General features: G+C 40.4%; 1 protein-coding gene across 8 annotated transcripts in view; it reads right to left on the bottom strand.

Moving 5' to 3' along the window:
• Nucleotides 1-19,768, bottom strand: part of ARHGEF28 (Rho guanine nucleotide exchange factor 28) — a 136,835-nt gene that overhangs the window by 51,593 nt on the left and 65,474 nt on the right. For all 8 annotated transcript variants that reach the window (XM_079995277.1, XM_079995279.1, XM_079995280.1 and 5 more), the window contains 3 exons: nucleotides 2,023-2,153; nucleotides 1,022-1,255; nucleotides 50-256 (listed from right to left, as the gene is read on the bottom strand). In XM_079995277.1, coding sequence (XP_079851403.1) covers nucleotides 50-256; nucleotides 1,022-1,255; nucleotides 2,023-2,153 — 572 coding nt within the window. The remainder of the gene's footprint in view (nucleotides 1-49; nucleotides 257-1,021; nucleotides 1,256-2,022; nucleotides 2,154-19,768) is intronic.

The raw sequence follows: 19,768 nt of genomic DNA, 5'->3' as shown, positions 1-19,768 counted from the left end.
GGAAATAGAAAAGATGAGTTACTAACTTTGTAGGAAAACAAGCAAATACCTTTGACTGCAGATTGCTGGACAAAGGAAGGGATTCAGCCCTGCTCATGTTAAAATCCAGTTCTGTTGTTGTCTCTGAAGAACCTAACCCATCCCTATTGGCCAAGGCTGCAGAAGAGTTGAAGGACATTGAAGGGTAGCAGTTATGGGATCGGTTAGAAATTCTTTCATCTCCATTGTCTACATCCAAGTCATCAAGACTAGAACTAAGCAGAGAGAGAGAGAGAGAGAAAGAGAGAGAGACCACAAATTACAAATGCAACTTAAGCCGGCTATTCAACATTAAGCAGAGGGTGTTACAGACACTGTCTATGATCAGTATCCCAGCCACCTTCCAAAGACTTCTGCATGGCTCAAATATCTAAGAAATTAGAGGCATGTGCTAAGCCAGGAGTGGGGATATGGATATGAAGTTGAAGTGCAGCAGCTTTTTATCTCCCCCATATCCGCTGTAGGCCATATTCGACAGGAGGGGCACCTATCTGTCAGGTGATCCAATTTATCTCACAGGGTTTGAAATCAAACCATGAGGGGGCAACCCTTTATTAAAGTACCATGAAGGGCTCTCTGGGAGCAATGATGATTAGCTGGTAGTCAGTGATTGCAGAGAGCCATGTGTAGCGCTGTGCAGTCCTGAAAATCAGCTGATTTCCATCCAGAAAACCAAGGTTCAGAAAAATACAAGAATGAAGGGCAACATTTCACAAATCCAAGAGAAGACTATGGATTAGATTGGATTGGATTAGAAAGGGGGGCTTGCAGACAGCCTTAGGTTAGAATCATAGCCCCATTTGCATTCAGTGGAATTCATTTCTGAGTCAACATAGTTAGCACTGCAGCCTATGGCTATCTTTTTACTTCCTCAGGAGACAACTTTTTGACATTCATTTTTCTCTCTGTTTTTTGAGCAAGACATGTTTGTATTGGGGGGGGGGGTTCTTTTCGAAACAACACTGCTAAAATTAAATCCACACCTTTTTTTAATGATGGAATAGCGTTGATTCCGTTGATTGCTAAATGCATGTGTCTTCTTGAGAGACAAGTATGGACCTGCTGCATCCAAATTAGGCTGAATGATGGGGGAGGAGTTTCTGCTGTCCCCGCTATTTGCTGATGCTTCTGGATCTTCATTTGAGTCTGCGCGGTCTCTGTACATTTCAGGAGCAGACTGGTCTACCTTCATGTACTTGACGCCCATGTCTTCCATCTAAAGCAAGAAATCCAAACAAGTTAGGTGATATTCAAAAGCTGCAAAACAAAATGAAATGAAATTGAATCCAGTCTGTAAAGACTAGTATGAGGTCCTCACATTCCAAATACAAAACTGGCTAGAGGAACACAACCTAGGATGTGTTCTAGGATTGCTTCCAGATTACCTGTTTATTTAACATTTATCCTGATTTGTTTGTGGGGAGGTTACATGGCCTTGTATCAAGCAACCATTATTCCACCCTTTGCAGTGCATTTTCCTGTCATTTTAATTATTGCTGGAAGTCCGATATTTGGGGGGAGACGGAGAGCAGCTAAACAGAGGCCATTTGAAGAATGATCTCCCTGTAGGTTTCTTATTTTGTTATACTTATGTTTAATAAGCATGAGAAAAACCTATTCATTTTCCCCAAAATACAGTAATCGGATGAGCAGACATTAAGATGCTATTAAATATCATCTGTAACCAACAGAAGCAGAAAGAAATGGAATATAAACCCCAGTAATGCAGAGAAAATGAAAGCTAGTTTTGTTAATAATCATCTTCATCGTTAAATTTGGGTTTTTTTAGAACCACAACTAAGATCGGACTGTTAATTTCACACACCCCTAGAAAACTGAAATACAATAGAAAGAAAGAAAGAAAGAAAGAAAGAAAGAAAGAAAGAGGCAAAGGCAATTGTGGAGTTCCTCCAGCTCCTGGGTCAGGATGTTAGTGTGCCCATTTTACAAGAAGTCAGCAGAGTCCATGTCTGTCAGACTTACCTGATCCACCACCATGCGGTTTGCATAGACTTCTTCACTTCCATTCAGCATCGCAGAAAGTCTGGCTGCGGCAAAGAAGGTGGAGGGATTTGAGGTTTTCCGATAAGCCTCAAATGGGGAATGTTGTTGAACTGGAATAAACCATATAATAGACTCATAGAATCATAAATACAAACAATTTGTTTCCTGTATAGTCATTCAGAGTAAAGTGGGGCTGGTTTCATTATGAGAATTAAAGAAAACATAAAGCCATTTCACAATAATATCACTTCTGTCTGTTTATTTACTTAGTTTTTTATTTCCACATAGTTATATCACACACCTCCTCCCAGTGGGAGCACAGGGCAGCCAGCAATAAATAATACAACCTTGTTTTATTATTAAGAAGTACACAGTACAGCTTACAAGAGTTAAACGAATATTCAATGAAACAAGATAAACAAGACAAAATATTCATCATTGCTAAAAGCATGACCTTCAGCAGCTAAGTGAAAATGTGCCTGATAGATTTCCAGTGGGAGGGTAATCCATAATTGTGAATTTGAGTTCGGGTCTTACCCGCTACGGCAAGCGGGGGACCCCTAAAATCACAGGCGCGGAGCCTGTGAACAAAGGAGATTCGGTGGGCACCCTTTGCGCCCCCCGGTACTGTGAGGGAGCCTTTTTAAAGGCTTCTGAGCGGCATCGGGGTAAGCGCGGTGCTGAGAGTCGTCACCCAGCTAGCGGAGTGAAGCCGCGTCGCCATGAGCGGAGAGCGCCGATTCCTTCCTGCAATTGGAATTTGACCACAACACCCGTGAGTAAGATTGGAAAAAGTAACGGGACTTTTTAAAAAAAAATTTGGCTGAAAACGGGAAAGGCAAAAATTAAGGAAGTCTGCCTCCCCGGAACTGCAGAAGGAATAAAGCAACGAAAATCAAGCTGCACTTAAAGGGAACCTTTCTAATTTTTTTAAGCTGTCAAACTGACATCGGACTTAAAACCTCCCCCCAGATTGGCAGGAGAAGGGGGGAAGGGATTGGAACGTTGTTAATCTGCTGGAAAATTAATGGAAAATTAAGACCTTCCATTGCCAAACCCCCTGGGGTCGGGCTGCCCAAAAAAAGACACCGGGACGTGGACTGTCAAACTTTGAGAAGTGGGGACTTGTTTGCAAAAAAGTTATCGGACCTTAGATGTACTTTGCTGCATTTTGGCCACATAGAAAAATAGAGACATTACAATTTGGACATTGGAAACTTTTGGCTACTGTTATACTCCCTTGCTTCTTTGTTTTCTTCTATCTCTGCCATTTGGATACAATTGAATGCTCCCTCTAGAGGGCTCTATCTGAAACTGTTGCACTTGAAAAAGTAACAGTGGGATTTTCCACTTGGGAATCAACTCTGTGAAAACGACCTTGAGGATATGAGTGCCCCTACAGATGAGATAGTAACAAGGCAGAAAGCAAAACAATCTCACAAGAAAAGGGCCTCTATATCAGGAACTGCAGCTGTGCAGGAAAAAACACCAGCTTCTATGGATCCTATGACTCAGGCTCTACTTAAAATAAATCAATCCCTGGAAGCATTGACAAAACTTTCGACAGAGAATTCTAAAAAATTAACAGAGTTGACAACAAGGTTGGATGTGAATACGGCTAGTGTTGCATCGAACACAGATTCTATAAATAGATTAATTCAGGAAAGTTCAGAAACACGAAAGATTGCAGAAAGTGCAAAAATAACGGCTGAAGAGACAAGGGAAAAATTTGGGCCTATTATTAAAAAAGTGAATGAGCATGATGCAGCCCTCTCCTTACTGGAACTTCAACGTAAAGAGAAGAATTTAAAATTTAGATTGGTGCCTGAAGTGGAAGGGGACAACCTTGTGAAATTTCTCACAGAGAATATCATAACTTTTTGGCGGGAGGAATGGGAGGAAGATGAGGAACTTGAGATAATATCAGCCTTTCGATTGGGTAGAAGGCAGGACAAAAAACCAAGGGACTGTTTAATTACATTGAGATCAAAAGAAGAAAGAGATAGAATATTGAATTTGCATTATCAAAAGGCATTGGTGATTCAAAATTGTCAGATACAGATTTTTAAGGACATTCCTAAATACATTTTAGAGGTGAGAACATATTACAAGAGTTTAGTAGACCTGCTGAAGAAAAACACTATACCATTCAGATGGGAATTTCCACAAGGATTGTCCTTTAACTTCAATGGAAGGAAGATTAAAATAAAAACAATTCAGGACAAAGAACTATTTCTAGAGAAGTACCTGGAGGATCTGCAGAAAGGAACCGTGGAGGAGAGGGAACCACCCGATATAGCAAATTTGTCATTTGGACTTTCACTACCACCATCGGAGGAAGAGCAGAAGCTTGGAGCAGTTGGAGGAACAGCTACTTAAATACAAAATGTCTCTGCAACTCCTTAGTTGGAACTGTAATGGTCTGAACCTTCCTCGGAAAAGAAGACAGGTTTTTCACATTTTGAAGAAAGAACAATTAGACATAATATGTTTGCAAGAAACCCATATTGCCAGGATCCACAGGAAATTACTAATAAATAAGAGACTCGGTCAAGAATTCATCTCATCAGACAAAGTAAAGAAAAGAGGTGTGGTGATCTATGCAAAGGAAAAGTTGGCTCCAAAATTAATATTTAAAGATGAACAAGGAAGATACCTGGCAATTGAAATACAAATTCAAGGAGAAAAGATATTAATTGTGGGAGTTTATGCTCCAAATGAAGGGAAGGCTGAATTTTTTAGGAAGTTGCATGAGACATTAGTTGACTTTCTAGATTATAAAATCCTAATGATGGGAGATATGAATGGAGTTGTCTCAACAAACATGGACAAAGCACAGAGACAAGTGATCTCGAAAGAAGGGAGACTACCAAGGATCTTTTTTGAAATGACTGAAACAATGGACTTGATTGACATCTGGAGAACAAAGAACCCTTTAGAGAGAGAGGGAACTTTCTTCTCAGAAGCAAAAATGACATGGACAAGAATAGACCAAATTTGGATTTCTAGTAGTCTGGCGTCAAGAACAAAAAAAGTAGAAATCTGCCCAAAAACGTGCTCCGACCATAATGCGGTCAAGATGGAGATGAAATTAACAACAACTGGTTCCTTTAGATGGAGAATGAATGACACCCTATTTAAGGACGAAGAGATCCATAAGAAGGCCCTTAAAACATTAAAAGATTATTTTGAGATCAACAGGAAAACAGATGTGGAAAAAAGAATAATTTGGGACGCAAGCAAAGCCGTGATGCGAGGTTTCCTAATTCAACAAAATTCTATTAAGAAGAAGCAACAAAATGAAAAGAAGGAAAAAATTTTAGAAAAAATAAAAGAAGGAGAGAAGAAGTTGAGGTCCAAACCAAAGTCTCATGAGATCTTGAGAGAAATAAAGTTTCATCAGATGCAATATATGGAACTCATGAACCAACAAATAGAATGGAGGATAAAGCAAATGAGACAAAAAACTTTTGAATCAGCGGATAAATGTGGGAAACTTCTGTCATGGCAATTGAAAAAAAGGCAGAAAATGAATACGGTAACAAGTTTAGAAATGGATGGAAAGATTATCCACAAACCCAACGAGATCAACAATTGTTTTCAAAGCTTTTTTAAGAAATTGTATGCACAAGGGCCAACCAACGAGCAAGAAATAGAAGAATTCATCAGAAAATACGGTTTACCAAAAATCTCAGAACAAAGTAAAAGGATCTTAAACGAGGAAATAACAGAACAAGAAATAGAGGGTGCCATTCAAAATATGAAATTGGGAAAATCACCAGGACCAGATGGCCTGACGGCCAAATACTACAAAATGCTGAAAGAATGGCTGATACAACCATTGAAGGAAGTTTGCAATGAAATTTTGAAGGGGAAAAAGGCACCTGAATCGTGGAAAGAGGCTTTCATCTCACTTATACCGAAAACAGAGACTGAAAAGAACCAAGTTAAAAACTACCGCCCTATATCTTTACTCAATGTGGATTACAAAATTTTTGCAGACATTTTGGCAAAAAGATTGAAAAGAGTGTTGGCAGATGAGATTCATAAGGACCAAACAGGCTTTCTCCCAGGTAGACATATGTCAGACAATGTGAGGAACATTATAGACATTTTGGAGCTGCTGGACGTTGACATTAATAGGAAAGCAGTTCTGATTTTTGTGGACGCGGAGAAAGCCTTTGACAACATTTGTTGGACTTTTATGAAAAAGAATCTCCAAGGGATGGGGGTAGGACAAGGTTTTGAAAACGGTATAGGTGCAATATACTCTCAACAAAAGACCAAATTAATTGTAAATAACGTGGTAACAGAAGAAATACCTATAGAAAAAGGTACACGACAGGGCTGCCCAATATCCCCTTTACTTTTTATATCGGTCCTGGAGGTTTTGTTAAACATGATTAGAAAGGACCAGTTGGTTAAAGGAGTTCAGGTCGGAGTTAGACATTATAAATTAAGAGCATTTGCAGACGACCTAGTATTGACTTTGCAACAGCCAGACACTAGTACTAAAAGAGTTTTAGAACTAATTGAAACATTTGGCCGAGTAGCAGGTTTTAAATTGAATAGACAAAAAACGAAAGTGTTGGAAAAAAATTTAACAATGGAAGAAAGAGAGAGTTTTCAGAACGAAACAGGTTTGGAAATCACAAAAAGGGTAAAATACCTGGGGGTAAACTTAACATCCAAGAATGTGAATTTATTTAAGGATAATTATGAAAAATGTTGGTCAGAAGTTAAAAAGGATCTGGAAATATGGTCAAGGCTGAAACTTTCCTTGTTAGGCCGAATCGCTACTATTAAGATGAATGTATTGCCTAGAATGCTGTTTTTATTCCAGACGTTGCAGATTATGGACAAGATGGACTGTTTCAAGAAGTGGCAGAAAGACATATCAAAATTTGTCTGGCAGGGCAAAAAGCCCAGAATTAAATTTAAGATTTTAACTGATGCAAAGGATAGAGGGGGGTTTGCCCTGCCGGACTTAAGACTTTATTATGAATCAGCAGCTTTCTGCTGGTTGAAACACTGGCTACTTCTTGAGAACACCGACATTTTGGATCTGGAAGGGTACGACAATAGTTTTGGTTGGCATGCATACTTATGGTACGACAAGGTAAAGGTGTATAAAAGCTTTAAAAACCATATTGTAAGGAAAGCATTGTATAACGTTTGGATTAGATACAAAGATTTGTTGGAAAGTAAAACCCCTAGGTGGGTGTCACCAATGGAAGCTAGGGAAGTAAAAAAGCTTAATATGGATTCTAAATGGCCAAAATATCATGAGATTTTAGAATATGATGGTGAAAGGGTGAAACTTCAGAGTTATGAGAAACTAAAGCCTAAGGTTCGAGATTGGTTGCATTACCATCAGATAAATGAGACGTTTAAACAGGACAGGAAAATAGGATTTCAGAAAGAGAAGTCAAAACTAGAAACAGAATTGTTGGAACCCAATACTAAGAACTTATCAAAAATGTATAACTTGCTGTTAAAATGGAATACACAGGATGAAACGGTGAAATCAGCTATGATTAAATGGGCACAAGATATCGGTCATGATATTATGTTTGCTGACTGGGAACAGTTATGGACCACCGGTATTAAATTTACTGCATGCAATGCCTTAAAAGAAAATATTATGAAAATGATCTACCGGTGGTACATGACCCCAGTCAAGCTTGCAAAAATTTATCATTTGCCTAATAATAAGTGTTGGAAATGTAATGAGACTGAAGGCACTTTCTACCACCTTTGGTGGACCTGCCCAAAGGTTAAAGCTTTCTGGGAAATGATCTATAATGAAATTAAGAAGGTCCTTAAGTGGACTTTTCCTAAGAAACCAGAGGCTTTCCTTTTGGGCATGGTGGGCCAAGTGGTGCCAAGGAAGGATAGGATTTTCTTTATGTATGCCACTACAGCAGCAAGAATTCTACTGGCAAAGTATTGGAAGACGCAAGAACTACCTACTCTGGAAGAATGGCAAACAAAGGTGATTGACTTTATGGGACTGGCCGAGATGACGGGCAGAATCCGGGACCAGGGGAAAGAGACAGTGGAAGAGGACTGGAAGAAATTCAAAATATATCTTAAAAATAATTGCAAAATTGAGGAATGTTAAGATGTCAGGGGGTAAGAAGTAAAGAATTGCAGCAGTAAACAAAAAACTTAAGAAATTTTTATGAAAGGGAATTAAGACAATGGACTTAAGGGTTGCTAAAGAATTATTAAACAAGGATGCAGGGATGGGGAGGTATGGGGGAGTCAAAGAAAGAAGGGTATGAACTGATGAGCTTGAAGTTATATTGTTCTATACTGTTCTTATTATTTGTTTGGAAAATTAATAAAAATTATTATAAAAAAAAAAAACATAATTGTGAATTTGAATCTACCTGTCTAATTTCACTTTAGGAAACAGAGTCAATGATGGTTAGGAAACAATGATGGTTCACTTTAGGAAACTGGGTCAACTTAACTGAGGGGCAGCTCATGTTGCAGCAGGTCCAACGTTATCTGAGCCTTAATGGTTAAAACAAGCACTTTAAATTGAGCCTGGAAATGAATAGCCCAGGTTGTCAACCTGGTCCCTACCGCCCACTAGTGGCCGTTTCAGGATTCTAGGAGGGTGGTAGGGGGTTCTACGGCACAAGGTGAATCGTCCTTCCATCGAGCACTGGTGGGAGGTATGGAAATTTTACCATCAAGAAAGATGCATTAGTGGGCGGTAGGTATAGAAAGGATGACTACCCCTGGAATAGCCAATCAATGATGATCCTGTAAATTCGGGTTGGTGTGAGCTGGTGTTCAGGTCCCAGATCTGGTGGCTGCATTTTGGACTAACTAGAGTGTCCAGCCTGTCCTTCAAGGCAGCCCCATATAGACAAAATTCCAGCAACCTAGCTTGGAAGTAACTAGGGCACACATGGAGTATGTGTGGTCCTCCAGTTGCTGTAAGGATCTGAGCCCTAGTCTCCCAGGTCCTAGTCCAACACCCTAATCATTACACCACACTGGCTCTGCACACACAATCTCAGTATGTGTCCTTCAAATTGTAGGCGTGCCAAGCAGAGAGTGTTTGGGTTTACCAGGTTTTTCTTTTTTGTTCATGTGACAATTTGCCAACTAAATGAATGGAGTAGGACCAAGGAATCTGAGCAACAGCCTGCCAGTTTCCTCCCCACTAGGCATCTTCCAAAAGAACTATAGATCCTGGTCTCCTGCTTTCCCTTGCATGTGCAAAAGAAAACACTTTGTTGGAAGGAAGAATGCTTCCAGGATCCTGCTTTGTAATCTAGCCAAGCTTTTGTGCCTCCTTGATCTTGGCTGTTCCAGCTCTTTGCATCACACACAAAACCTTCCTGACTATGTCATGGTGTGATAAAAGGATACAAAAATACCACCATTGCCTCACCTGCTTTCTTTTTTCCTATAAGTATTTCAGAAAGGAGATGGAAAGTGAATGTGGTTTTAAAAAAATTACACAGGAAAAGGAGGTAAAATATGTAGCAGCAGCTCCTGATAACCTCAATTCCTCCCCTACCAAACACATTTTCTTTCACAGTTCATTCAGGATGCAATCAACACAAATAAACAGCAAGCCTCCATCTTAATTAGGCTCTGTAACAAAAGGACATCTTTCTTTGGAGCAGGAATTTACTTCCCTGCTCCCTTCTCTTCAGCTCCTCTGAGAATCAGGAGGACCTCCTGAATGCTGTGGTTCAGGGGCTGAGGGGGATCCCCCAAAACTGGGTGGAGACAACTTGTGGTTTTCCCTGGTTCCAGCCCATGAAATGTTCTAAATGCAACCTATGGAACTTACATCAACAATATCTGGTCTGCATTTAGAAAATATTGAAGAGGAGCCCAAGCTGCACCTAAGAGCCACAATTCCCCCATTTTCCAAAAAAAAGCTTTCACAATGATGGCCTGTTTTAAACTACAGAAAGAAACATTCTATCAAACTCCATTTTGAGATCTGATTTCGTTATTTTTATGTGATTTTTTATGTGGCCAATCTAGAAGCCTAAGATGGTAAACAAACAAAAATACAAACTGACACATTAACACTATCAAATAATGTAATAGCAGCAAACACAAGTCTTTATCTTGTTGACATAAGCAAATCTGGATAAAACCAGCATGAAACTAACCAGATATAGAGACAACATCAACCTTTCCCTGAGAGTACCCACATAATAGAGTTAATAAGTGATCATGTACTACGTATTCCAATAAATTAAGATCTGAGCTAACTGTGAAATGCTGGGAGTGAAGGTTGTGCATAGTTCTCCTTCCAGAAATGACTTCAAGTGTAATTATTAATTTTTTAAAAAGCTATTAAAATGCCAAAGCCACAGGCCTCCCTTCCTCTAGCTTGTATCACACGACATGCTACAGACTTGTACACATTTGAGTTGTCCAGGAATACGAAAAGCACAGTCAGCTTTAAATGGCATTTGCTATGCCTCATCCCACAAAATGACATCATAAGCAAGACTAAATACTAAATACTATGTTATTAATGAAGTAATTGCAAACACCATGTTACAACCTCAAATGTGAGACATTGCAAGTGCTCTTCCCTGTTGCGAGTCTGTGCTGCCTGCCCACTTGCTAAAATTTCCACCGCTCCTCTGGACTTCTGGTTAGATACAGCTGAGTAGTAAAATCATACACCCTGTGAGTGGATTATATAGACCCCTGTCTTTCTACCTGTTTGGGTCTCACCACAGGAAATTATCAGTTGGTATTTAATGGTTGTCTGTTTCCCACTCTGTTTCTGACCCATTAGATTTGGGGACTACTATTGGTTAAGTACAAAAGGTTGGCCAGCCTGTTAACACACAGGGCTACTCCCAAAGACAAAGAAGTCTGGACACAGCATAGATATCAAGAGTAATGGTAGGTGATGCCTTTTTTTAGAACCAGCTAAAGCAGGTGTGGGGAACCTGTGGACCTCCAGGTATTGCTGTACTCCCAGCTCCCATCAGTCCCAGTCAGCATGGCTAATCATCAGGGATAATGGGAGCTGGAGACTAAGAGGTCACAAAGTGAGCAGGTTTTTGAGTTCCAAATAAGTCTCCCTCATGTTGGATATTCAGCAGAAAGAAAGAAAAGTGGGCTAAGCAGGATGGAAAGTCTGCCTGTCTTAAGATGGCTTATGGAAAATATTATCGTTAGGATACATTTCATATATTATTGAAAAAGAGGTCAGGTTTCACCAGGTTACTATCTTACTATTAATTTTCCAATAGCTGCTTGCTATATGTGTGTATTTTGGAGAATATCAAATTTAGCCATCATGTAGACGGAGCCTAGATATTCTACAACATAAAGATGTGGGTTTATGCCCACCAGCAGCTAGGCAGTAAAACTCAATTCTGCTTGTATTGACTCATTATTTAGGACATCACCAATAGTTAATCTTCAGCTTTGTTAACATGACTTTTCCTTTACTTCTGGCTCTTAGCCTTGTGATGAGCCAATGTATTCAACATAAACTGCTGGTTTGTATACAGTGGTACCTTGGTTGTCAAACGTAATCTGTTCCAGAAGACCATTCAACTTCTGAAACGTTCGACAACCAAGGCGCAAAGGGTGGTTGCCAAAGTCAATGGAGAAAAAAGAAAAAAATGGAAGCAATTACTTCTGGGTTTTTGGCGTTCAGGTTCTGAAACATTTAGCTTCCGAGACGCTCAAAAACAGAGGTACCACTGTACTTTCAAAGGCACAGCCACCATGATGCTTCACTGTCCCCAGAGTCCTCTTTTGGAAGGCTTTACAAAAATGGTTGGCTTCTGAAATTGCTTATTTGTTTAACTATTCCATGCTCCTTACTGGTGGCTGATGGTAAACAGCTATAAGTGATTTTTTTTATCAAGTTTTCATGCACAAGAAAAATATTAAGAAGGAACAATTTTATTTAGTAGAACTCAAACAGGAAGAGCCATCTAAATGCTTAAAAGACAATGATTGACTGGGAATCCCATAACATAAAGAGCATTAATCTTCAGATACACAAAAATAATCCTTCCTTATTCTCAGACAGTGATTTTTTTTTGGGGGGGGGGATTCAGTCATTTAGGGGCAGGGGAGCAGAAGCTGCTGAAAGTTTCATGGGAGCATACCATTTTGTAATGGCATTTTTAGGGTTATTTTTTAAGAGTATGGTGGTTGTTTTTACTTTTTGTCATGATGTAGTGTCATTCCATTGGGACACGGGTGGCACTGTGGGTAAAAGCCTCAGCGCCTAGGACTTGCCGATCGAAAGGTCGGCGGTTTGAATCCCCGTGGTGGGGTGCGCTCCCGTCGCTCGGTCCCAGCGCCTGCCAACCTAGCAGTTCGAAAGCACCCCCAGGTGCAAGTAGATAAATAGGGACCGCTTACTAGCGGGAAGGTAAACGGCGTTCCGTGTGCTGCGCTGGTTCGCCGGAGCAGCTTCGTCACGCTGGCCACGTGACCCGGAAGTGTCTGCGGACAGCGCTAGCTCCCGGCCTCTAGAGTGAGATGGGCGCACAACCCTAGAGTCTGTCAAGACTGGCCCGTACCGGCAGGAGTACCTTTACCTTTAGTGTCATTCCAGGGTATTTAGGGGAATGGCAGTACTAACAGATTATAAAAGATCTGCTACTCCCTACAACAATGACATTATAAAATCCATAAAAAGCTGCTTCCCCCCTTAAATTTACAGTAAATTTTGTACCTCCCAATATCTCCCCCCTCACCCCTAGTTTCAGAGGGCCCTTTCACCCCCCCCCCTTCCCAGTTTTTAGTTGAAAGATTTCCGTAATGAACTTGCTTTGGCTCACCATGACCTGGATCATTATAAACATCCTTGAAATGCAAAGGGCCAACAGAGCTCTCTGAGAATCAAGTTGCAAGCATCTTTTAATAAAGGAGTAATTCACTGTAACTGAATACAGTTGGAGCATCATAAGAAACCTATGCTTTTTGTTGGTATCTCTTCAAAGCTAAAATCACTGACAGTTCCAGTAGACTTTGGCAGCTGTGTGTCTATAAGAAGATTCCTTACACTTTCTAATACACCAGGAATTCTTTTGCAAAGAATGGCTCACAAGTTTCCGATGCGCATAAATAACTTAAGACTAATATTGTAACTAGAAAGGTATTTCAAGACTTCACCAAACTCACAAGACAGCACACTTAATTATATATTGACTCCATCAGTTATTTATTTCTACCAAAAGACACAACGCAGTTTAAAAAATGACAAAGCAACATCAAACATACAGGTTATAAATTACATTCCTACAGTTCCACAAATTCCTTTCAGCATGACTCCGGCAAAATCGTGACTCACAGACTGTACTTTATCTACATTCCAATGAAATCAATAGAAAGGTCCAGATTTAAGGCGAAACCAACTCAGATGTTGTCTAACTCCGCTTACTAACACAAAAATCTGCAATCATGAAAACAGAACAAATATAGCAGGCATTTTAAGCAAGACTCCCTGGTTGCTTGCAGCTGAAATGCTGGACTAGATGGACCATGGACTTATTCAACAAGGCATTCTTAAGAGGTTAATGTGAGGCAGAAAGGAACCCTGTAGCTGTAGCTTTAGGTTGTGCACCCTGTGCTACATACATATATGCCCCCCCCCCCGTGCATTTGTATGAAAACATACAACATAAAGAGAAGGGAGATCAGCTATTGTGGTTGATCTGCATGCTCTAATAATAGAGAGAAATATTTTCAGAATATATATATATTACCTATGCTATGTACAGGTATAGGTATGTGCATGCCCAGGCATGGCCAAACTTGGCCCTCCAGCTGTTTTGGGACTACAACTCCCATCATCCCTAGCTAACATGACCTGTGGTGGTCAGGGATGATGGGAACTGTAGTCACAAAACAGCTGGAGGGCCAAGTTTGGCCAGGCCTGCCCTATGTGCATTGGTACCAGAATATCTGAAAGACTGTCTTCTTCCTCACAAGCATCCTCACCTACTGCAATTTTCTTCAGAGACCTTGCCTTGCACCCAATTATCACTGGAGGATGCAGGACAAGGCCTTTACAATTGTGGCACCAAGGCTTTCCCTCACTTTGTTGTCTTATTGTCATTTTACCACTGCATCTTTGGCTTGGTCCCTCCCTCTCGCCCCAGCTGCCTTTTGTGATTTTAACATCTGGCTCCTGGTGTATATTTGTTTTAAGTGATGCTGTGAGCCACTCAAGGCTGAAAGGTGGGACATAAATATTTTAATGAAGAAACAGAACTATGATTCTATGCCTCTTTGCAGTTTTCATATTTTGCATTTGCCATGGGGGATTCTTTAACATCTGCCCACAGCTACTGTGTAAGTGGTATTAGCAGAAAATAACTACTAGGGAGTAGCTGATGTTCGATGAACCCAGGAAAGATGCTTCCACATTGCTAGGGGAAAAGGAAGGCAAACTGCAGAGATTCCATTGGCTAGTAAATGAAACAGAAGCAGGAAAAGTACACCAAAGAGGAATGGGAAGTGGCAGCTCCTTAGGATCACACAGATTCCTATTGCCTGGTGTCCAAACAGCACATTCATAATTCACAGCTCTGACTTCACTCATTAGCTACAGAACACCAAAAGGCGGGAGCAGCCAGCCTGACTCAGTGCTGGATTTACCGTATGTATAAACTAAGCAAGTTATACCTTAGGGCCCCACTCTCTTGGGGGGCCCCCAAGAAAATTAAAGGGAAAAAACAACTGGATGTACATTTCCAAAATATAAGATAAATAACAAATAAAATAAAACCTACATACAGCAACAGTGCTTTGTATTGTGTATGCTCCTATGATGTAAGTAATGGGCCCCACATGCTATATAAAGGCCCCATTACCTTCAATAGCTTAGGGCCTCATCAAACCTAAATTCATTTCAAGATATTTTATGTGATTAAAAAATGGAATCATAAATAAATGAATCTTTGTGCCCATTTTTAAAAGGCCACATATATTAACAACTCAGTAATGAATAAAAACGTGAGCAAATCAGAAGTCAAGAAGAAATGTGACTACCGTAATTCCCACTTGGAGAAAACAGCAAATAGTTTTCAAATAGCTTCCCAGAATTGCTTTCAGTACACTGAACACGGGTTAATATATAACTTGAAATAATGAAAGCTATGAAACCAAAAAAGGGAGAAATCCTAAATATTAAGCACACTGGATAAAATGTATGAGCTTGGACCAGGCATAGAACCAGCTAGATCCATACTAGATTTAAAAGCCTTATGTTCAAAATTGGTCTACCTCTGTTTCTGCTTCCATGGCTACAGAAAGCCCCAAGCCATCAGAGAATGGGTGTGACATAATATTATTCACTGTTTTTATTCCCGCAATGTTCAGCTATTATTCTTTCTACACATGGGCAGCAACAACTGCCATATTGCACGTGAAACGCTTTGAACATTCTCAAGCACTCTGAGACTGCTAGATAGAGTTCTTATGTACCACTCTTCCCCAAAATGGTGCTCTCTGGATCTGCTGACTGAATGCGACAAAAACTATCTCGTTTGGGTAGGCTATTATATGCAGAACGTTGTACAGTAACTTTCATATGACTCATATAGTAACAAAACAACAGCCCTAAGTGGTCTACAAAACAAAAGCAGATTGAGCGCTTTTACGTGTTTCAAAGAAAGTATTAGCTGTTTGAGTTTGGGCCTGGTGATGGCTTTTTCCCTCTGGACAGGGCAGCTCCAGCTGACGTCAGATTACTATAATGTGGGAGTGTTCTCAAGGACGGCGCAGTTCAGAAATGTCAGTTGGTTCTGAAAGTGGCGGTCAGATTTGGGGTTCACAGGTCAGCCTGCTTAGGTTGATTTTAAGAGGAATCAAATTGGCTTCCAATTTGTTTCTGGGATCAAACCAAGATACTGGCTCTGACCTTTAAAATCCCAAACAGCCAAGGAGCAAGGTTAACTCAAGAATCACTTCCTCCCATATGAGCCTGCTAGAGATCTGCACTTGGTTACTGAGGCCCTCTGATTGTCCCTTTGGCAGCAGATATGTCACTTGTGGGTTCAAGCAAGAGGGCCTTTCAGTTGTGGCGCCGAAACAATGCAATAGCCCTTCAAGAGAAATTCACCAGGCTTCCTTCTCTGCCAGCATTTAAACAGGTTCTTAAGAACATTTTATCCCAGTGGATATTTTTAGTTGAGCCTTTGATACATTTTTCATTTGCTACTGTTGATATATGGTTTTTATTATGCTGTTCCATGACAACATATTCCAGCATTCTTTTGTTGTTGTTATTAATTTTGTTTTTCATTTTGTTTTGACTTATATTTTTATCGCAAGCCACCTTGCGTTTGTCACAGAAAGACCGGCTATAAATAAACATAAATATAAATTAGTTCAGTGTCTCCAAAAAGACAGCAGAATTGCTTTCCAGAAAGAGAGATTCATTCAAATTCTCTCCATTACTCTAAATATGTGGAAGACACAAGTCCACCCATTCTAGACTGATATCCCAAGCCAGAAGCAAACAGGAAAGGATTAAGGATGAACTCTAAGTGTGTTAGGGGGGCAGGAGGCTTGAGGGAATGAGATATTTTATTTCACATTCCCTATTTCCCAAACCATAAGAAGCTCTAGGACAGCCTTACAGATACCATTTTGCTTTTTAAGAGAACTGTTATTATTTCTAGAGTGCCAAAATTAATGAAGTGCTGGGCATAACTCAAAATAATACACAGGCCCTATCCAGAAGAAGAAGAAGAAGAGGAGGAGGAGGAGGAGAAGGAGGAGGAGGAGGAGGAGGAGGAGTTTGGATTTGATATTCCACTTTATCACTACCCCAAGGAGTCTCAAAGCAGCTAACATTCTCCTTTCCCTTCCTCCCCCACAACAAACACTCTGTGAGGTGAGTGGGGCTGAGAGACTTCAAAGAAGTGTGACTAGCCCAAGGTCACCCAGCAGCTGCATGTGGAGGAGCGGAGACGCAAACCCGGTTCCCCAGATTATGAGACTACCGCTCCTAACCACTATACGACACTGACTCCTGAGGCTTCCAAGCTCAAGCACAGGACACATGAGGGAAGATGAGTAGAGGAACATGGTAGAAGAGGGAAATCAGTTTGAAAATGCCAAAACCAAAGGTGAGTTATTAATAGGCACTGACATCCAATTAGGGTTAGGCTGATCTTCTCTTGCTTGCACACCTGCGTCTGGCAGTTGAAGAGGTGCAGCCCCCAGCCAAGTGCCTTGAGGTCCTGAAGGGTCCTTCACCAGCCCGACCCAACCTCGCCATGCCATCATTCACTTCCCTCTCTGCCAGACCCTCCGCATGCTTTTCAGCTATTTTCCAACCTCATAGTAAATTCAATTACCACATTCCATCAGCGGAAGGATTTCCACTTGTGCAACAGGACTTCACTCCTTCTTCTCTCCTAAAACCCTTTGGAAATCTTACTTCACTGGGTGACAGTGTTTTAAGGACAGGAAAATGGCCCAGTAAGCTATTCAAGGTGGTTCACAGCAGCAAACATATGGGTTTTGAAACACGGCCTTAAATGCAAAACCCTTAATGAACTAAGACCAATAGTGGAATACATAATTTATGTGTACTACCCCTGCTGGTTCAACATCAAAGTAAAACACTATTGGGCAGACGGCTCAAGCCACATCTTGTTTCAACTGTGGCAAATTAGGCTCCAAAAGAAGGCTGTAATGGATGCTGTTTTACCAACCATCCAGCACTCAGCATGGTATGCATTCAACAAAATGATAATCCAGACACTAGTGTGTTAAGATAACAGTGAAGAGAGGAGAGCTGGTATCCGAAACATTGTTGATGGAGATGATGACACACTGGGATATCTTTCCGTACATCCAAAAAAGACACCTTCCAACAACCCCAGTACTTCATCCCTGTTACAGCTGACAGACTGATCTGATGGGCTTTATGAATTTCCTTTGTCATGTAAATTTACTATACTAGAAGGAAAGAAGTTCATTGATGAGCCATGCAAGTTCAGTGGCAACCCTGTCATGCTCAGTCTATAGAGGTGTGTGTGAAACAAGTCACAGAGGCAGCAGACATGAGAAACATGAAGGCTACATCAGAGGCCAAGAAGCAAGTCGGCGGCTGCTGTCCAAGAATGAATTAAAGCAAGACTTAATTAAACGTCTTGTTTAAATTTCTTATTAACTGATGGCATTGATGTTTTATTATTACAAGGTAATGCTATATGTTTAGTGGGATATGTTTTATGCAGAGAATCTTAAAATTTTTATAGCATTGCCTGACATTTTCATAAGGTAATTTTTTTCCTCCAACAACAGTTGATATGCTTTTTAGTCAAACGTAGATTTACCAAGCTGGATGTTTTCTAATCACAAAAATAATCACAGATTTGAGTTCCTCAAACCCAAAATTGTACTTTGAAGACCCCCCTCACTAAAGAAATTTGCAAAAAAAAAAAAAATTCCCCTAATACCAGATTCAATTTCAGAGCAACAGGCAAACCCCATGTGCTTCAGCCAGGCACCTCAAATGACTTCATGCTGCTTTTTTGCTCTCTGTCCAAATGCAAACCTCTTTCTTTCCAGGTCTCTTGCCTTATACATCCCGCACACAACCTGGCTAAACTATTTTTGCAGCCCCACCTCCTTACAAGTGAGTGTGAGCTGACCATCTATACAGCCAAGATTATCTGCTGCTTTGTGTATCTATTAATTGGGGTATACTGTGGCTAAGCCAAGGTGAGGCACACACAAGCTACAGAATTTATGGGTTGGATCCCAAGAACTGCCAGCAGACATGCAGTTGAAGAAGAGGCCTTTGTTCACTTCTACTCTAGCCCATTGTTACGTCCCACTGCAAAACAAACATATATACAAACCCCCAAACTGCTATTCAGGGTAGGAACCTCCAGAATGGTACTTAATATGGTGTTGACGAATAAAGAGTTGGCAGAAATCAGCAGCTTAAAGAGTGCCTTTCAGCTCATATGGAAACTCATGCTTTTACATTAAAAAAGCTTGTACTCCTATATGGCAGATAATTTCCTGAAAACTCTCTCCATCTCTACTTGCTCCATATGGATAAACTAGATGTGTGACAACAGGAGGTCTAAAAATGGATCTCTTGAGGGGTTTTCCCCACCCCAGCAGCAGCCACAGTGCATGTTGCATCTTCCCATTATTTTCCATATCCACATTCAGAATTGATATATTGGTACTTGTTAGTTTCCCATAATGGGATGAATGGTGTATGGGTTGGGTAGCCAGGAGATAAAACCTGCCACCATGGCCCAGTTCAAATCTCTCTCACACAGAGAGCTGCATTTGCCCTTGCAAAATGCTTGGGAAATCCAGCTCTGGATCTCTTGATCAATCAAGGTCATACCTAGTTTGGCCGGTAGAACCTTCATGTTTCTGATGGAGACAGAAGCTATAGCATCTAACTAAAATAACATTATGCTTTTATCAGTGTCTTTTTAATCTATGCTAACATTCACATGTGAAGGTCAACATTCAAAGTTTATTCACTGCAACAAACATATTTACACAACATATTTATGCATGGATGTGTAGGGTTGCTTTCTTCTTAATCTTACTTTTTAAAAAATCCCCAAGAGTTTGTACTCTTCATTTCTATCTTCTCATTCTATCACAGTAAAGTAGGCTTTTGGTATTTTGGTATTTATCAGCTTTCAAAAATACATCTTCCTATAAAATTGTCATTATTTCTATGCAAAATACTTGAGAA

The sequence above is a fragment of the Podarcis cretensis genome, assembly GCF_951804945.1.
Source record: "Podarcis cretensis genome assembly, chromosome: 11".
NCBI lineage: Eukaryota > Metazoa > Chordata > Lepidosauria > Squamata > Lacertidae > Podarcis > Podarcis cretensis.
Note: the sequence above shows the minus strand (reverse complement) of the source record. Positions and strands in the feature narration are given on the sequence as shown.